A 19167-nucleotide genomic window follows, 5' to 3' on the forward strand; every position below is an offset into this window, starting at 1 on the left:
TTCCATTTTTCATTGTTGTCACTAAGACGTCTGTCTCTTCCACACATTCCTTTTGTTCACTCTGCAGCTCTTAGCCATCTGTCCTGTTTTCTGGAGAGCCTCATAAACACATTTAGGTTAAACCATATGGACATAAAACCTGTCATTGTATCATAGTCAAAGTCTGGTTGTTGTTTTTTAACAGAAATGCACTTGACCATTCTCACTTCTTCAAAAGCTTCATCCTAATCGTGGAACCAAACATCAGTCTGATAATAAATCAGTTTTGAGTGTGTGTCTTAAAGTAAAACACCTGGAAAACAGATGTTTTGAAGTGGCCAAATTTTCTCATCAATTCTGCTCAAATTCTATTTTAAATGGCTTTCAAGCCATTCATTATATTGGCCTCCTCAGTTTTTTACTTCTTTATCTCCAGTGCTTTTTCCTTCAATTTCCCTCAACCACCCACTCCTGTGATTATGTTCTTGATTTTGTCAACATCAAAACTGTACCACTTCTAAGATCTTTACTTCAAGCACCCCATGTTTAGCTTACCACCTCTGGTGCTACAACTCAACAATTCTTCCATCTTACCAAGCCCTTCAGTCCAGTGACTGGGCCACTTTTTCACTCTCCATCACCTCCCTCATGTCTTTATTTCCCTCCTTACCCGGTTTAGAATTCATGATCTATACAATCATGTCTATTGAAAAAACCACAGTTCCATAACTCCCCTTGGGCTCATTTGGCAAAGCTCTATCCCTGTTTAAGTTCCACTATCTACTTATTCTATGCCTGTACCAACACTGATGAAAAAACCCACCAGGATGACTGGTCCCACTTAAAATTCATGGTCATAAATCTCAAGTGTGCTAAGCCTTACTCAGCAATCCTCCTCTTTTGCTCTAAAATGTTCCTTCTAAAATTACCCTCCCATCCCTTCTCACACCTTCTTCTTGTTCACTCCCAGACATTCCCCTTAGCATCGATATACTACATACAGCATCTCCTATCTTAAAAAACAAATACTCTCTCTGGTCTTCACATCCCTCCAGCTACTGCCTTATTTTTTTTCTTCTTCCTTTTACCTTCTCCCCTTTCTTTCCCTCATTAAACCATCCTCTTTGGATTGTTGCCCCCCACCCCAACTCTGATGCATCTGTTCTTGCAAAGGTCACTAATAAACTCTATGTTGTCAAATCCAATGGTCACACTGCATCATATCTTGACCTCCCAGAAGCAATTGAGACAGGAGACACAACTGACACTCCTTTCATACATTCTTTCTTTCCCGGGTTTCAGGCACATCTAGGTTTCTTGCTTTTCCTCCTGCCTCACGGGCCACTCCCTCTTGGTCTTCTCTGTTAGACCTTCTCTTCCTGACATCTGAATGTTGGAGTGCCCACAGTTCAGGTCTCATCTCTCTCTACATTTACTCCCAGGGCAAGCTCCTCTGCTCATCTATAATTTCATTGACCTCAGCCCCAGCCTCTCTCCCAAACTCTAGACTGTTTACTTGACATAAAACCATCAGCAAGGTCAGTCAACTCTGTCTTCAAGAGTACGCAAACTGTGCCACACTCTGTTTCCCTTGTTACTGTACCAATCCAAGCCACCATGTTTTTACTCATCTAGACTAGTGCAGTAGCCACCTAGCCACTCAATAGGGCTCCTCTCTTGCCTCCCTACTGCAGTCAGAGTGGTCTGTTAAAAATGATATAGGAACACAGCCATTTTTTTCTGCTTAGATTCTCTAGTGGATCTTTATCACATTAAGAATAAAACAGAAACTCCTTCTCCTGGCTCAAAAAATTTTTACAAGATCTGGCCTCAGACCACTCATGACCTCATCTCATACCACCCTTCCCTACCCCACAAGTCTCCAGCCACACTGGCCCCGTTTCTGTTGCTGGAACATGCCAAGCTCATTCCTGCCTTTGACTGTTGGCACTGGCTGTTTCCTCTCCCTGCTTCCTCCTTTGATCTCTATATGGCTGGCAACTTCTTCACATTCACATTTGAGTTTAGACATTTGTAATTCTCAGGGAACCCAACTAAAAGAAATATGAGTCACTCAAGTTTTCAATTTTGCTGGGTGCTTTATCAACTGAACATGAACACAGGTAAGATTTTTGTGCTCTAGGTACTGCTTCACCTTTTTATTTTTGAAAATGATAAAACTCTTCTAGATATTAAGTATACTTCGTTAAATTGTCTTTTAAAGGTAGAAAATGGTATTCTAGAAATTGTATCTACCAGTGCCCAGAGAACCACGTGAGCCAACAGTGGTTTGTTGCCAGATCTTGCTATGGGACTGTGGGCCAAATGTTTCTGTCTTTATGAGCAGGGTTACACCAACTGTGAAGAGGATGCAATCATCCCTTGCTTAAGACGAGAAATATACATGTGCAGGCCTGCGTTCCTGTGTTTAACAACAAAGGAATTAAGTATTTGTTTCAAATCTGTGTAGCACTTTCCTCCACTCACCTGCATGTGATCTCACCTGGAGAAATACACAGCCAGGGAACATGTACTCGACATTGCCTTCTGAAGTTCTTTTTCTTAAGCTTGGGAGCGCTCTGTAGGACGGGATGCATAGTAGAGCATCTTCATGCAATTCCCTGTGAAAAAAGATTTTAGAACATGGCTGGCTTCACAAGTAATACATTGATGAAGGAATGATTCAGAAAAAAGAGGAGAGCAAGTATATGAGCAGTGAGGTGGGGTCGCATGGGCATTGGGGGTGGGGGGATTGTACACTGGGCTGGGTGGGACATTTGGTATCCCTGGCTCACCAAATGCTAGTAGCAAGCCCTCTCACTCCCCGGTCACTGTGCCAACCACTAATGCCCACACCTTTTCGATCACCCCCTGGGGTGCTTGAAAATTAATGAACGGCACAGCCATTATCTTTGCTGCTTTATATGTTACAGCAAATGTACCTTCAGTATGAAATCTGCTAAAGAGATAATTCACACAGTACTTTTACCCAAAATATTTTTAGGTTGTGTGAAGAGCCTTTTAGCTTAATGTCTTTGGCCTTGCAAGCTAATTCTGGAACACATTAAGTGTGTTCAGTGAGGGATAGATGTATAGGGATCTAAACCTACTGAATGGCGTTAGGGAGAGGAATCCTTTGACAAGCAGTTTGGAGACAAAGCATCGATGTCCAACAATGCAATTACTCAGTGGAGGCCATCATCCTCTTTCTGCTTGCTTACGAAAGCACAAGTGAAATTAGGGGATCCGTATGTATTTCTTGAACAGGTGAATTAAGGAAGTCAAGTAAACAATTTCCTTAGCAATGACTGGGAAAGTTATCCTGGTGTGGACTCCCACTCTTGAAGGGCGCTGTGATAAAGCCAGTGTGGTCAATAGCTCCCGGTAATTCCTGTCTCCTGGTCCTCACACCTTTTGGTGGGGTGTGACCTTGCATGTGGGATGGACCTAGTGACTTTCTTATGAGTAGACTATGGAAAAAATGATGGAATGCCACTTCAAGATTCAGAACTAAACCCATGAGTTCTGTGAGTCTTTCTCTCTGGCTTTTCTCAGTTTGCTCAGTCTCATGAAGCATACTGCCATGTTGTGCGCTGCCCTGTGGTAAGGCCCATTTGGCAAGGAACTGAGGGCAGCCAGCAGCCAGCAAGGGACTGAAGCCCTTGAAGAATCCTGCCAATAACCATATGTGTGAACTGAGAAATGGAGCTTTCCCTAGCCAACACTGGGATGAGAGCCTGTGAGGTACCATGAGGCAGAAGACCCAACTGAACCATGCCTGGACTCCTGACTCCCAGAAACTGTTACATGATAAACCCTTGTTGTTTTAAGTCACTCAGTTTTAAGGTAATTTGTCAAACAGCATCAGATAACCAATACACCCAGTCTGCTCCAGACTACAGGAAATACTCATGTGCAGTCTAATTCATGCTTTATAGTCTTCAAGACTGAAAAACCCTCAGGTTTGTATACTTGAATAAGGAGTAGGCAAGGCAGAGGGCAAAAGCTCCCTGAACATCTTTAGCAGAAAACAAAAAAACAAAAAAAACTCCATAAAACATTGTATGGCAGGTCAGCATAGAGGAGAGAACATCTATAGGCACAAGTGTGTACTCAGATCACTAATAACACAAATTTGAGCAATTATATAACTTCTCTGGGATTGGATGTTTTCATGAAAAAGGTGATGGGATTGGGCTAGACTGTGAGAACTGCTAACATTCTAGGACACAGTGATCTGAGGAACTTGGGAAGCCACCCCCAGCCCCAAATCTCTTTCTCATCAGCTGGAAACTCCAGCTGATTAGGGAGCTGTTCCTTAGTGCTTCTAGGGACTGTTCCTGAGTTACTACCCAAGGGGAGACATTTTGAATGGTGAGACAGATGGAGAAGTAATTCTACGGATATCTTTAAGGACAGTGCTGAGAAGTAGGGTCTTGTGTTACTACAAAGCAGTTGAAGAGTAGCGGTGGCAGCAACAAAGGTAAGTATGGTTGATTTCACAATTCTGAGGACCTATTAGGCTTCTTCTTTTCTGATATATGTGATCTATAGAGTTAATCACATTTCCCTCTTACTTGGGCTGTAAGGAAGTCTAGACCAAATTCAAGTTCAGTTACAGCCGCTGCATTAAATTTTAGGATGCCCATATTTGTTTGAATTCTTTTTCCTTGTCCTAATTTTTCTACTTCTAGTTTCACATGTCTTTGTTGCAAGCCAGCTTAAATTTTTATGGAAAAAGTTGGAGGCATAGACAGATAAGATAAACACAAAATATCTGTTTGAAATTTTTTGCTCTAATTGTGATTATATAAACAGAAATCGAAAACATGGAGATACACTTCTATCTTGATTAGTTTCAAAATTTAAGGTTATTTGGCTTTGGCAGGGGACAAAGGTTTAAGTTAGCCGAATAACTGGTAAAATTAGCATAACTGGAAAAATTAAAGACAACACAAATTGCAACAATATTTGTACCGCTTTTATTTGTAAAAATAACCATCTGAATGCATTTCCATAGTATATTACAGTTAAGTACTTCATTACATTATTAGCATTCAGTAGTTGAAAAAGTATTAAACTGTGCTTGAGAAGATTCAGATTGGTTCAAAGTCATTTCCTCATTTTTACAGTCATGGCATTTACCAGAGTCATTCAACTCCAATTTACATAAGAAAACATTACAGACAAAAATTCCACTGAAATCATCAAACAATATTTTATGCTGTTACAAATATGTTATGCAAAATATAACACCGGCACCAGATTTGTATCATCGCGCTTTACAAAGATATATTGCACATGCTAAAGCATAAAATATATAGACAAAACTACCAGACAAATGATATTTGCATTGAATTTTTAGATCACTGCATAAGAAACCTTTTATACACACACTCAGATTGTCACTATCTTAAAATGCTCTTCCCCTATAACACTGACCTATGGTTTACAGTTTTGTAAAAAAGAAAGCAGTTTAGCACTGCAAAATCAAACAATTCCTATAGAAAACTTTGCATCTTCATTTTCATTTCAAAGCAGGTAAAAGGGGAAGGAGGAAAAAGACACTATACATTCAAAGAAAGGCTGAAATGAAAACTCACTGGTATTATATTGCTCTGATAACACTCTAATGAAAAAAAATACCAAACATTTCACAGAACATTTTCAGAATATACAAATATAAAAAGGCACTCTAACTTCATATTACAAGACAAATAAAGGGATGAGTTCTTCAACCAACACAACAGATAAGCAAACCTAGTTGCTCAACAGTACGAAGAATTACTAGTGCAGCAAATCCATTTGATGTTCTTGTCCTAATTTAATAATAAAATAATAAACCAAGCAGCTGTTTACTGCCTAAAGTACCCAAACATACTATGGTGCCCTTTTAGTAGTGATAAATAGAAATCCCCTGAGCTATTTACTGTGGAATCATAGCAGATTTTAGGCAATTTGGAGATAGTAACATATTTACCCAGGATAGGCAGACACCGGCGAATAGGTAAGTGCGATGAAACATGATCCCCGTGGCTGTGGTTAAAATACAGTCTAAAAAGAACACATTAAGATAAACGCACAATGTTTTCGTTTTTCTTAGAAAGCTATGTGGAAAATCTAGCTTTATTTCTAAGAGACGTATGTGAAAAACAGAATTCATAGTTTTTAAAGTCGTTTCTTAAAGGAAAAAAAGGGGTCTGGGGAAGAGGGAGAAAGAGAAAGCGAGCGGGGGCGAGAGACGGATTCAGTGAACAATTCGTAGCATGATTTCATTTTGTTCCTTTGTCTTCCTTCTTTCTAGCAGTGAAAGAGTGGGGAAAAGTCAGAACGCAGCTCCGTGGAGATAATGTCGCATGGCTGCCACTGCTTTGCCGCAATGTTTCTTGTTCTCTGTGCTACTCTACGGGGAAAAAGGTTAATGCTGCTTCACCATTAAAGCAGGCATCGCATATCCTGCTTTACATGCCAACTGAGCAAGATTTCCATTCACTTCTAGAAAAAGACTCCGCAGTATATCGTGCTTCTTCAGTGTTAGATCTCCCTTATTTTCAGGGTTTTGGTAAAGATAAGGTCATTACTGCTCATTAGCAATTTATCCACTTTTTCGAAACTCATCTTCTCGAAACAAACAGGAAGGACAGAGGAAGGAGGGGAACACGACGCCAAGAATTAAAAAAACAATGTGGTGGTGTCAAAATTTTTCAGTGAAATTAATACCAGTTCTTAGAAGTCCTTTGAACAAGTTCTCATTTGTGAAGAACCCAGCATGAGTTTTTAATTAAATCCAGGATATTACAGAGTGAGATTAAAGTCTTTTACAATTAGATGAAATATATAATACAGTATCTGTATCTGATCCAGACAGGATAGAACACTGTTTTAAAAATATCTCACATAGATTATAAGATAGAAATTTTCAGGGTGAAAGTGGAATCGATTATAAAATGTCGGACAGCACTGCCTTAATGCAACATGTTTCTTTCCTGTCTCTTCCTCAAGTGGAAAATAGCATGAGCTGGTGATTTTTATTCCTCTTCTTGGTACATGTGCCCACACACTGGCATAGGTTCCCATTAGGTTGCTGGGATCATGTGAGATTTTCAGCGTATTCAGGATAATTTCTATATCTTTCTTTGGGCCACTTTTGGGCATATGATCCAGTACACAGTTCAGTTTTCATCTCGCAGAAGATCACAGGACTGCAGTGTCTTTTAAGCTCTGAGCTGGCTACACACGGGCTGAGCCACGGATGTGTTACCCCTTTCCGACCGACGTGGAAGAACCTGAGGGTTGGCTGGAAACCTTAGGAGTGGCAATGCTGCTGGGCTTGGCCCCAGGACTGCGGGCCAGCCCAGGGAGAGTCCTGTGTATTTTCCGGCTTTTTCATGATTCCAAGTAAGACAAGTAGGAATTAAAACAGAGAACAAACAATGGATGTTTCCTCGGCGTTTGTTTCATTTCAAATAAATACAAACACATTTACATCAAAAGTATATGAACATCTTCTCTAGCTTGGCCAAAAAATAAGCTGTAGTCAACACATTATCAGTTACAAATGTTAAGCCATCAACTAGAAATCTGTGTCAGAAGAAATATAAAACACAACAAAGACTGTTATGCAAAAAGATTACATTTTAACTCCATAGAAAAGCTATTTCAGTTCTCACTTCCACTTCGAAGGAAAACAATTTAAATCTTCCATTTTAGACTGAAGCATTTTGGTCCTCGTGGATAGCTGGCTGACGAACTACAGACATATATATATAAATACATACATATACGTGTGCATGTGTATGTGCATAATCTAAAGAGTCTCATTCTTCTTTTTGTACAGCTATTCCAGGTGTGGAACGGGGTCCATTTGACCTAGAAGCTTTGGCAGAGGGGAGCAGACACAGTATTCACTACGGTGATTTCATCATCAAGCAACTTGAATTGGCCTTAATTTCCACATTGCCCATTTCTACATCGTGCTTTCACTTTGTTCCCTTTTGGAGTCACACTTCACCTCACTGGGGCATGACTTTGACCGAGAAGCTCATTTGACATTTTACTATTGATGGACAATACTGACGGTTCTTATGTTTTCATAAAGTTAGTATTTTGATTTACAGACAAATTAATAAAGGGTAGTTTCATATTATATTTGCATATGTCTCCAAGTTTTGGTGCAATATAATTTTCACCTGAAATGTTACTGGAGAGATTTGGATTCAATCACTCGGGTGAAAATTAGTCACAGGCTTGTTATGGGGACCACTGAGTGCTACGTTTATGTTAAATGAAGAAAGCAAGTTCAATTTCCAGTGAACTTTTCCCTTCATCTGGCAACTTTAACAAAAATCCTCAAAAAGAAGTTCTGGATATTTAAGTGCTCACTATAGATAGGCTATGAATAATTGGACTCCTTTAAAAAGATTATTTCTGAAGATGAAGGCATTATTTCTGAAGATGAACACCTCTACCTTTGGCTTCTAGTAAGGAAGTAAACATCAAAGTGAGAAGAGGTTTGAGGCATTTCCTACCCAGCCATTCCTTCCCCCCTGTGGGACATGAATGTCATATCGACACACTTCTGAGAACTCACTGCCGAGTGAGTACATGAAAAAAAATCTTTTAGAGACCAGTTTCCTCTCAGTTGCATTATCCACAAAGAAAAAGAATTAAATGCATTTTTTTTATTCCTTACTTAAAATGAGAGGTAGACTTTCACAGAAGTATCTCAGATCTAAGGAAAATATGAAACAAAGCAAAATCGAGGCCCATCCGTGTGAGTGCTTTGCCCTACAGCCTAGCTGCCTTCCCTTGGTTTAATTAATTCCTTCTCTACTGGCTTCTGGAAGCTCAGGCCCATAATAATACTTGAATACAACATAAACCTGGAATTCAAGCTTCTTTCCCTTCCTCCAACATGGGTGATCAAGGAAAAGCTTCTACAGTCCAAAGTCAAAATGTTTCCGAGTCAGAATCATTTTCATTGTACCCATCCTCCGAGCCTACGTTGTTACTGCACAGGCTAACCATGCTACCCAGGTTGGAGAGGGTCGTCCTGCTCAAACTGTCTTTTTTAAAACAAACGAGGTTGACAGCCGTCATGGTACTGGAAGGAGAAAAAGTCATCATGGTAGCCAGAATGAGGGCCAGGCAGTCAGCCACGTCTTTGTTAGGAGCGCAAGCCAGGGCCGGGGTATGACCTGGGCGTAAATGCAGACAAGGCAGTGGTTAGTCCAGGCAATCCAGAGGTGGTGTGAGCATCCCACAGTACATCTCGAACGACCTCACACGCAGAGATGTATGTCAAGTTAGAAATCATGCCAGGCAAAGGAGTTATTTCCCACAAGTCATGCTTAGGGTGAGGCTGGAGGGGACTGGGAGTGGAGGACATTTGATGGAAGGTTTCGGGTTTTTTTTCCTGCTTACATGACAACAACAAAGCATTATATTATCTGAAGTTAGGCGGAATTTCAGCCTTCATCTAGTGAACAGAAACACGAGGGGACGGGGGTGGGACACAATTCCACAAAAGACAGCCACAGGGCAATCAGAAAGATGCTTCCACCTGAGAGCACACGCACACACCATGCGTTTCGGGCTGGGGCCAGAGCACTCTCATTCTGAGAGCAATGACTTTCCACTGTAGGTAATCGTGTGTCAGATTAGAAAGGATGTCCAGAATCAGATGTCTGTAAGAGTCAGTAACACCGTTCTGTCACTTCAGATATACTTTATGTAAAGTATGCACAAGTAACTGGTTCTGGAGAAATGGAATCATTTGAGTAGATCAGACACAGGAAAGCACTTATTGTATGTGATGAAATGTACTATCATTTAAAAGGAACTTAAACAGAATTTTAAGTAATATCAACACCACCAGCCAAAGTCCCAAGTCCTAAATGTAACAGATGTGGGGAAATTGCTATTTGCCACAGAGCTGTCATTCTCTGCCATTTGGACTTGATGGGTCCAGTCCAGAAAAGAAAACTATCTCAACTCACGAAGCAGGTGCCACGGGGAGGTAGATAAAGTCTTTGACTCCATCTACCCTTATTCAGCCTTCATTCTACTGGCTGGAAAAGGGTTCCAGCCCCTTGTGCTGGCTAAACTTCCTAGTAACCACTCGCTCATTTATTCAGAGGCACTGGCTCAATAAAACTTAATTTTTTGCTGTATTATTTATCACCACTTGACCTGATTTCTGCTCCTTTCCTCCCTTAACAGATGATTCCTTTCCCTGGTATGAAAACAAACAAGAATGGACGGATATCTTAACATTCCGTTCCACAAAGGTCCCTGATGAGTAAAGGAATTAAGATTGTAGTGCTGTACAAAATTGTCCCAAATGTTCCTAGACCTTTGGGATGTAGCTAAGCTCTGACACAGGCTGCAGTTCTATAGGACTGGGGCTCTTGTTCCTAAGGTTGCTGTGGGCTGGACAAGCTTCAGATACAGCAGACTTACACTAGTTTATTCTGGTCTCTTTAGTCACTTTGCAGAAAAACTGTGGGCCTCTACATGCCAACCCCAAGGTGTATATATATATGTATATATATATATGGTCATGATAAGGTATATATATATATATAAATATATATATATATATATATATATATATAGTCGTGATAAGAAGGTGAGGGAGGGTGAGGCAGGAGGACCAAGGAGATGGAGTAATAGAGAACTTTCTGCACTTCCTACATGAGTCAGGTTGGGGACAGAGCGGGGTACATGCTAGGATAAATGGGGCTGCAAAACCAAAACTAAGAGGAGTTAGCTAATGATGTCATATGGCTGCTTACTTCTGAGAAATAGGCATGAGCTGCTAATTCCAATACCTGTAATAAGCAGTTAATTGAGTTATGTTAATACATTTTAAAATACTTTAATTAAATGCTACAATTAATGCCACATTCAAAAAATTACTTAATTCATAAATATCCAGAAGTTCCTCTTTTGCTCTCCAAGGTTAAAAGGCGTGGTAGTTTAATACAATTCTAGTATTCATTAGCTTTCACAAGTTTTTAGGAAGCAGAGTAGGAAGCTTCTGTTAAGAGTTAGTTCGTTTAGAAACGGAACGTGCTATAGATCAGAAGAAGCTTTCAAGCCTAAATGTTAATTTAAAAATTTTACTCATGTTCCCCAAATATCCATACTGAAATATGAGTTCTGATCTGTTCTTAAAAAAAATAATAATAAGAGGTTTGATCTCAGAATGAACTGAAATACAAAGATTTTGTTTTAATTCGAGCCCTTGAGCATGCACTCATGACATGTATGATCCCTAACTCTTCAGCATATGCAGTTAGAATTGGGTTTGAATGCCAAGTTGAAAGTTTTTGAGTGTGTCTAACATATTTTAACCACCACGCTGAGGAGTTTGAGACCAGCTGCTGACATTACATGCACATGGAAGGCACTGGGGGGCTGCAGGGAGACTATATGTCTTACAACGACAGACAGGACAAATTATCCTTGTTTGCTCACACACAGGGAACTTCCAAGGGGAAGAGAGTTCTCACTGCCTTTTTATCTAGCTCCTGGCTTTCTCATTTTCCTCTGGCTTCACCGCAGGTGCATGGTACCTGCAGTAATGGCTTACTTTTTCCACTTACCATTTTCGTCTACAGCAAGTACGCAAGCCCCTTTGGCTAGCAGCTCCTCAACGACTACCTTCAATCCATTGCGTGCAGCAACGTGGAGGGGTCTAAAAAGACAACAGCGAGTATCAACTATGATATATATTTGTGTGAGAGTGTGGCATTTTGGGTAGTCTGAGTGGCTAAAAGGAAGAAAAGACTTAAGAATCTATAAATGGCACATGAATATTTTTACTTTTTCAAAAAAAGATATTTGTTCACCACATCTTTTCCAGGTGCTAATGATCCAACTGTTCTTCCACATTGGCCCAAATTTCTCTGCAGATATTACAAATACTCTACACCTCACACTGCCTTAGTGACAGGACACAAGAAGCCAGAAGAAGAACTCAAGCTCTGGTGTGTCTTCTAGAAGGTTCTTTACCCTTTGCTTTCTAGGTCAGCATTTGAATCACTGTTTCACACAGTTCATCAGTATGACTGGTATCACCCATATTACATAATCTTAAACCTCCTTGTTATTACTAAATGCACTAAATGATGTTTTATTGAATTTAGAATACCTCAAAGAATAATATCATACCCAATATATTCTGCTATGCTGCTTAAGAATCTTAATGAAAAAAAAATCCTAATATTCCTTTGCCCTTAAAACAAATGCATAGGTAATTTCCCCAAATGGAAAATGAAGCAGCTTTCGGGTCTTTCAAGCTAAGTATTACACTGAATTATATTAACATATAATTAAGAAAATAGCTTAGAAATACTTCAAATGTATGCTGGGAACCTGATTTATAAAACTTGTTTTCCATTTGTAGTTATGTGACCTTAAACTTCACGAAGGAGAAGCCAGGTCTGTGTCTTTCACCACTGCGTTCCCAGCTCTAGCCTGGCATACAGCAAATTCTTATTGTTTGTTGAATAAATGACTATGAATTTGGGACTTAGTCAAACTTTAGTAGCCACACTTACGTCTGCAGTGCATTGTTTTTTGCATTAATAAGGCTCTCGTCTTGTATCTTGTCAAGTATTAACAAGGCACATTTTTCATGACCCTAATGAAAAAAAAAAAGATAAGAAACATGGGACAGAGATACAGACAAGTTCTGGAAAAATCACTTCATTATGCTTTAAATTTAAAATGTATGCCCTGTCTAATAACAAAATAGGCTATTTTCTGAGTAATTCTTTTTTCTTCTGAAAGCAAATGGTTAAACAGCCTTAGATTTTCAAAGATTCTAAATAAGGTCTATTAGGACTTGATTAATATAAATCTGATCTAAAATATTGTTATTTCTAAGATAACTTTTAGAATTAATGTCCAGAGAGCTGAAGCAGAGTACAGCTCAGCTAGGTCATCTGGTAAACAGAGAGTAGAATTAGGAGTGTCCTTTAAATTCTTCAACAATGCTTTGTAAACACAAGTCAAGTCCCATATCCTTCCTCAAGCCTTCAAATATCACCACAGTGATCCTATCACTGGAATTCCCATTGTATCTGTTATCTGTATCATTCATCATCACTGGCTGCCTTATATCATGAAGAGAATCTTTTTCAGGAAAGGTCATTCTTTTCTTCCTCATCCAGAAGATACCTCTGGATCTTATGACTAACGATGGTTGATAATTTTTTAAAAATCAACTGATGAATCAGAGACACTCTCACAACTTCAGGCCTCGTGCCCTGTTAAGGGGTCGCCACTTCTTAAACCCTTGATGCTCGAAATGTGGCCCACAGACCAGCAACATCAGCTTCACCTGGGAGTTAGAAATGTTGAATCTCATGCTCCCATCCAGCCCTCCTAAATTAGAATTTGTATTTTAACCAGCTCCTCAGGCAATTCATTTCCACAATAAAGTCTGGAAAGCGCTGTACTTATACTCACAAAAACACAAACCTTGAAATGAATTTCATGAACCTGAGCACTGTTTGTGGTTTCCAAAGGCTTCTCAGAGCATGAAATGAGAAAATGCAACCAATGAAAGGAATAGCTGAGACTTCTGGTACCACTGGGTATAGACAACACCTTTAATACTACAACTATATAGAAACAAACCACCATCACTGGTGATAACTGGCATCATATTATAATGCCTTATAAGAGAGACACTCAAAGATAATTTTAGAAGTGTCCATGGAGTTTTCATTCTGATGTACTGCTGGCGGAGGGTAAATGGTTGTAAACTTATTACGGGGCAATTTGGTCTTAAAAATGTTCATAGCCTTAGACTCACTAATTTCACATATAGGAATTCATTTAGATTATTATTATCTACACTTAGCATTATTTATAGCAGCATATATTTGAAAACAAGGAAATGTTTAACAATAGGGGATGGGTTGAATAAAGGATGGCACAGCCCTAAGGTAGAACACCACACATCTTCTAAAACACTATAATATATGATGTCTAAAAGAAAGCTATTCATAATATATGGTTCAGTAACAAAAGCAGGTTGTCAAACAGTATGATCCCACTCTCATAAAATCATACATTTATCCTTTACAGAAGCAGGAACCTTGAGCTATATGTGAACACGATGCTATTAAAAAAAAAACAAGCACATTCTTTGCATTGAACTATGCACCAGAAAGAAGGGGAGAATAGAACCATACATTAGTACATTTATTTGCCTCATAGGAGAGTATTTTTTGGCTGTGTTATTACAATGCCTCCAAGTGGAACAAAATGAAAGCATGTGGAACCGATAACTGAGCTCCTAACCTGTGTTTAAAAGCAAAATGTGGTGCCACAACCCTGAAGACAGATACAGTGGCAGCATCAAGCCAGACTGCGACAAGACTTCAAGTGGCAAATGCCATGAAAGGCATAGCCCCTCACCCCTTGACTGCGCCTGCCCTTTGCTTCCCTCCTTCAGTTCCACTGAGAGTGACAACAGACATCTTAATTAAGAGCCACGATACACACTTCTGAGATAGGTAGATTTAGGTATTATTGTTATACTAAATAACAGTGCTTCCAATTCATTTACATACTTTACTACTAGCCAGATGTAAGGGTGTGTTCAAGTCCTTATCCTTTACAGTCAGGTCAGCCTGGGCACTGTTCACCAAAATATCTGCAGAAAAAGCCAAAAGAAAGTTACTCAGACTACATGTTAATTACATGCATTTTGGAGAAGTTACTACCAAAACAATAACACATTTAAATTTGTACAGCTCAGATAATCATATTTAATATTATTAAAGAAAAAAGGAGCAATTTATTGCCATAGCTGTTCTATTCAAAGCCAAGGTCCGTAGGCATTAATTTTAATTCCCTTTACAATTTTGTTATTTCCAGATAAAATGATCCCGTTCTATTTGGTTTCTAAACGTTGAGAGATTTCACTGCGGAAAGGTTGGCTCGGTTTGACAAAGTCCATCAATAACCAAGTTAACAGGGGACTGAAGATGACGAGCGGGTAGATCAGGTGGCCTAAATAAAACGTTGGTCTTTTTTCACATGTATACACCAAGAGGATGACCAACTGCTCGATTTTACACGCCTCTGGTTTTGGATAGGCATCAACTCGAAGTCCACAAGTCAAGCACGTACCCACAGCGCTGGCCTGCCCGTTCTCAGCAGCCATCATCAGTGCTGTTTTCCCTGAATCGTCTGTTGCGTCGACTTGAGCATTGTGTCTCAGAAGAAGCTGCAAGCACTCCACGTGATCAGCAAATGCTGCCGCATGAAGTGGTGTCCTAACGATTTAAAACAAGTACGATTTTAACTTCCTGTAAACTTAACACACTCTCTTTCTATATATGCCTGAGAAACATGTGCATGGTATCATCTTAGGGATTTAAAATTTTTCAGCTTACAGAAATGGTGATCAGGTTCCCCCAAAGGCCATTCGGGGTGGACACTGAAGTGTCACCGATGTGAACGGCACCACTAGATTTGGGGGGTATAGGAAGTGGCCCTGATAATACAATGAGCAGACTGACCCTTTAATCTTGAGTTCCAGTGACTTCTCTCTCTTCTTTGATAAACATACTTCCAAAATTAAGCCTTAAGTGTGTAGACAATTGGCTATTTTTTAAAAAGCCTACATCATTTAATGTGAATAGTTGATTTCTTTGGGAGGACAATTTGGAATGATTTATCAAAATTCAACACTATGAACTTTGAACCAAAAAATTCCATTTCTAGGACTTTATCTCTCAGATACACTTGGTCATGTGAACAGACAAATGTGCTAGACTGTTCACTGCACCCCTCTTTAAAATACCAAAATTTTGAAACAACCAAATATTCTTCAAAGCAGAACAGGCTGATTAAATTATAACATATCCAGTCAATGGAATGATATGCAGCTTTAAAAAGAATATGGTAAATACATATGTTCTGGTATGGAAAGATCTCCAAGATATGCTAAAAGCAGAGCATTTCTATAGAATGTTCTAATTTGCATAAAAAGAATAGAAGCATATATGTTTTTATATATTTTTGTAGCTATGTCTAGAAAATATTTGGGAGAATATAAAAATTTAGAAAGAACAGTTTAAAGCGGATTTCTCAGTGGAAGAGGCTGGGGTTTCTGGGCTAAGCGGGTAATTTCTTTAAATTATATATCATTTATTACACTTAATTTTTAAAAACCTTGCTTTTATATTACTTTTTCAGTTAAAAAACATAGATGTTTGGCCACTCTGCAACCACAAAGCAGACTAAGATTCATCAACACAAGAGCCATGCCATCCTAGGATCACTTACCTTCCTTTGTCATCTCTACAATTGACAATACTGGAATCTATGGCCCCAAGTAGCAATGATGCACAATTCTCATGATCATTTATTCTAAAATGAAAATAGATTTCAAATTTTAAAATCTTGCTCTCTAAAAAATTACATATCCCCTCCTACTCCATCTTCCTATGCACTATATGTTTAATAATCTGACACATTAAAAAAATCTGATGCAAATATCTGCGGTCCGTGTTTAATTTATGATTAAAGAAGACAATTTAGGTCATACAAATAAACTTTCTCTAACACATTATGAAGTGGGTAGTCTCTACTCTCAAGAATTCTCAGAACTGCCTGTCTGATGAACTATTAAATAAACTTTTATCACCTAAATTGTCCTCTTTAATCATTTTAACAGTTTTTGCCGATGAGAATGAGATTCAAAGCTGACTACTAACAGCCTGCAAGAAAGACACACAGGCAGGGTGCCTGCTGAACCCTTTGAGTTCATTGTTCCTCTTGTCATTATCGAGGGCCATGTGTAAGTCACTCTTAGATTTGGGCTCTGCTCACTTACGTGCAGCTTTCCAATCCAAACAAACTTTCCCCAAAAATTATTAAAAGAAAGGGTTTATTAAAGTTCCCAGAGAGGGGCTTCCCTGGTGGCGCAGTGGTTGAGAGTCCGCCTGCCGATGCAGGGGACACCGGTTCGTGTCCTGGTCCGGGAGGATCCCACATGCCGCGGAGCCGCTGGGCCCGTGAGCCGTGGCCGCTGAGCCTGTGCGTCCGGAGCCTGCGCTCCGCAACGGGAGAGGCCACAACAGTGAGATACCCCTGGACCGCAAAAAAAAAAAAAAAAAAAAAAAAAAAACCTCAGTGGGCACAAGTTACACCACTGAAAGCCATTAGAGCATCTGCCACTATAAAGAAATCTTCTCGTGAAAAGAGCAATAGGTCTATATCGTTAATGAGAATCTCAGAAGCCAAAGCCTCAAAATTGGTGGGCACGGATCAAGCACTGAAAAGCTGTTAGAGAGCTTGCACCTAAATCTAATTCTCCTGTGCTGGATTAAGTTGGTCATGGAATGGTTTAGATTGACACTAGGTCACCCAAAAACCTCAAGAAAATTTCTATGCTATGAAGTACGTTGTAAAACACCATGAAATCCCCAACCCAGCAGCACATCTCTTAGGTATTAATTTGACTCCAAGAAACTCAGGCTTAGCTAAAGAAATAGAATCCTCAAGTTTCAAAAAACGGAGTGCTCTACCTTCCAGGGCACCTGCTTATTTTGTCTAAGAACTGTGGTCCTAGACGCTATTATGTTCCAGTTAGACAAAATGATTCATTGAAGAAGTGCACTTGAAAGCAAGGGTTCCCAAATCAACAGACAGAATGGAATACTTATTCTAATTGGTATGCAGAAGCCCCCAGAAGGCTTCAAGATTCCAAAATAGCCTTACTGAAAGATTCATTGCAAAAGGCTAATGAAAAATTAAAGATGCAGAGGTACCTAAAACAAAAGACTATAAGACAAATGTGACGCTACTACTCCCCTTTGCCCTCCTTTACCTGAGTACTCAGGGTCTACTAATCCTCTACCTGAACTGCCTTTCCATTCTGAAGAGGCTACAAGACCATAAGCAAAAGTCTTCTCAAAGTTACTGGCCCTATAGCTGCAACAATTCCACGGGCAAAAACCTAAAACATTGTTTCACGCTCATCACAACACCAGAGACTGGTGTCTCATTTGCAATCAACAGGGAAACTGGAAAAAAGATTGTCCTAGAAGGTTTTATGCAAATCCTTGGTTTAATTAAAACAGCCATGTCTTTAGACTTATCAGAATTAAGTATAAGGCAGACGTACAACTTTTATTCTACCTAGGTTTACTAAAAGTCAGGTAAGCCCATGTTATCTCTGTTACAGAATTTGTCAGCAAGAAAAATAACCTAAGATGATGGTTAGTTGTTTAATGTCTCATGAAATTTTCATGAGTAATCGAAACATAATTGTTAAGAACTGTAAATTAAATAGATGTAAGTAAGATAAAAGTTTATAAATGAACTTTTCAACAAGTATGTTTATGGTATGTCTACTTTAAATAGTTTCCAAAATACTTTTGGTAAGTTGAAACCTTAAAGCTACACTAAGATAAATTAAATAATGGATATTCATTGAATATCTAGATCATTTCCAAATAAGATAAAGTACTGAAACCTACTCAACGTAAGTTTATCCACTTTTGGCTTCGTTTTACAGAGGACCTAAGATATTTGGTTCTATTAGTAAACATGTCTTGTGCCATGCCGAAAAATTTACTATAAGGAAGAATATACTTCAAAAATTATGAAGTGTATTCATAAATTTGCCAATCCACGGAGTGCTAGTGTAACACAGTCCACAATTGCTTATTTCTTAGTTTTAAGATTTAAAATTTAGGATTCTAAGGGTGAATAATTTTAGTCAATTAAAACTAATTAGAAATAAGGGTGAAAGAAAACAACTGTATTTGAAAAGTAGGTAAGACAAGTAGAATATATTTTTTGGATAAGAAAACGTATGAAGGACATTTTTGTTATCACTTGTTCATTTTATTTTGTTTTGGTAAGGGAAAAGAGAAAGTAATTTTGTCTTAAAGTAAAATGACTGGTTATTCCAGAATTGAAAAAAAGGGGAAAAATAGGACAAAATCTGACTGGATGTAAGAAAGTTGTAGAAGATTTGTGGAAAGGAATCTTGGAAAAGGAAATTTATGTGTGGTTGAGTTGGCTAAGACTGGAATAGACTTAAGTTTTTAAAAAATGAGGTTTTTTTTTTTAATCTTTATGATCCTCTTTTTTTTTAATGTTTTTATTGGAGTATAATTGCTTTACAATGGTGTGTTAGTTTCTGCTTTA

The 19167-nt window shown here is 38.9% G+C and overlaps 1 protein-coding gene across 7 annotated transcripts in view; it reads right to left on the reverse strand.

The window, feature by feature from the left end:
* Positions 1 to 4940: 4940 nt before the first annotated feature.
* The window catches only part of ANKRD44 (ankyrin repeat domain 44), a 323674-nt gene continuing 309447 nt past the window's right edge, over positions 4941 to 19167 (reverse strand). For 2 of the 7 annotated variants that reach the window (XM_067026492.1, XM_067026493.1), the window contains exons 23-28: positions 16294 to 16377; positions 15133 to 15278; positions 14571 to 14653; positions 12546 to 12628; positions 11589 to 11680; positions 4941 to 6033 (exon numbers count right to left, since the gene is read on the reverse strand). In XM_067026492.1, the coding sequence (XP_066882593.1) occupies positions 5906 to 6033; positions 11589 to 11680; positions 12546 to 12628; positions 14571 to 14653; positions 15133 to 15278; positions 16294 to 16377 (616 nt within the window). In that variant the 3' untranslated portion in view covers positions 4941 to 5905. Of the gene's footprint in view, positions 9177 to 9621; positions 9666 to 11588; positions 11681 to 12545; positions 12629 to 14570; positions 14654 to 15132; positions 15279 to 16293; positions 16378 to 19167 lie in introns of those variants that run through there. The other 5 variants (XM_067026494.1, XM_059054291.2, XM_067026491.1 and 2 more) reach the window with 3 other exon arrangements.

Source organism: Kogia breviceps, chromosome 2 (assembly GCF_026419965.1).
Source record: "Kogia breviceps isolate mKogBre1 chromosome 2, mKogBre1 haplotype 1, whole genome shotgun sequence".
Classification (NCBI taxonomy): domain Eukaryota; kingdom Metazoa; phylum Chordata; class Mammalia; order Artiodactyla; family Physeteridae; genus Kogia; species Kogia breviceps.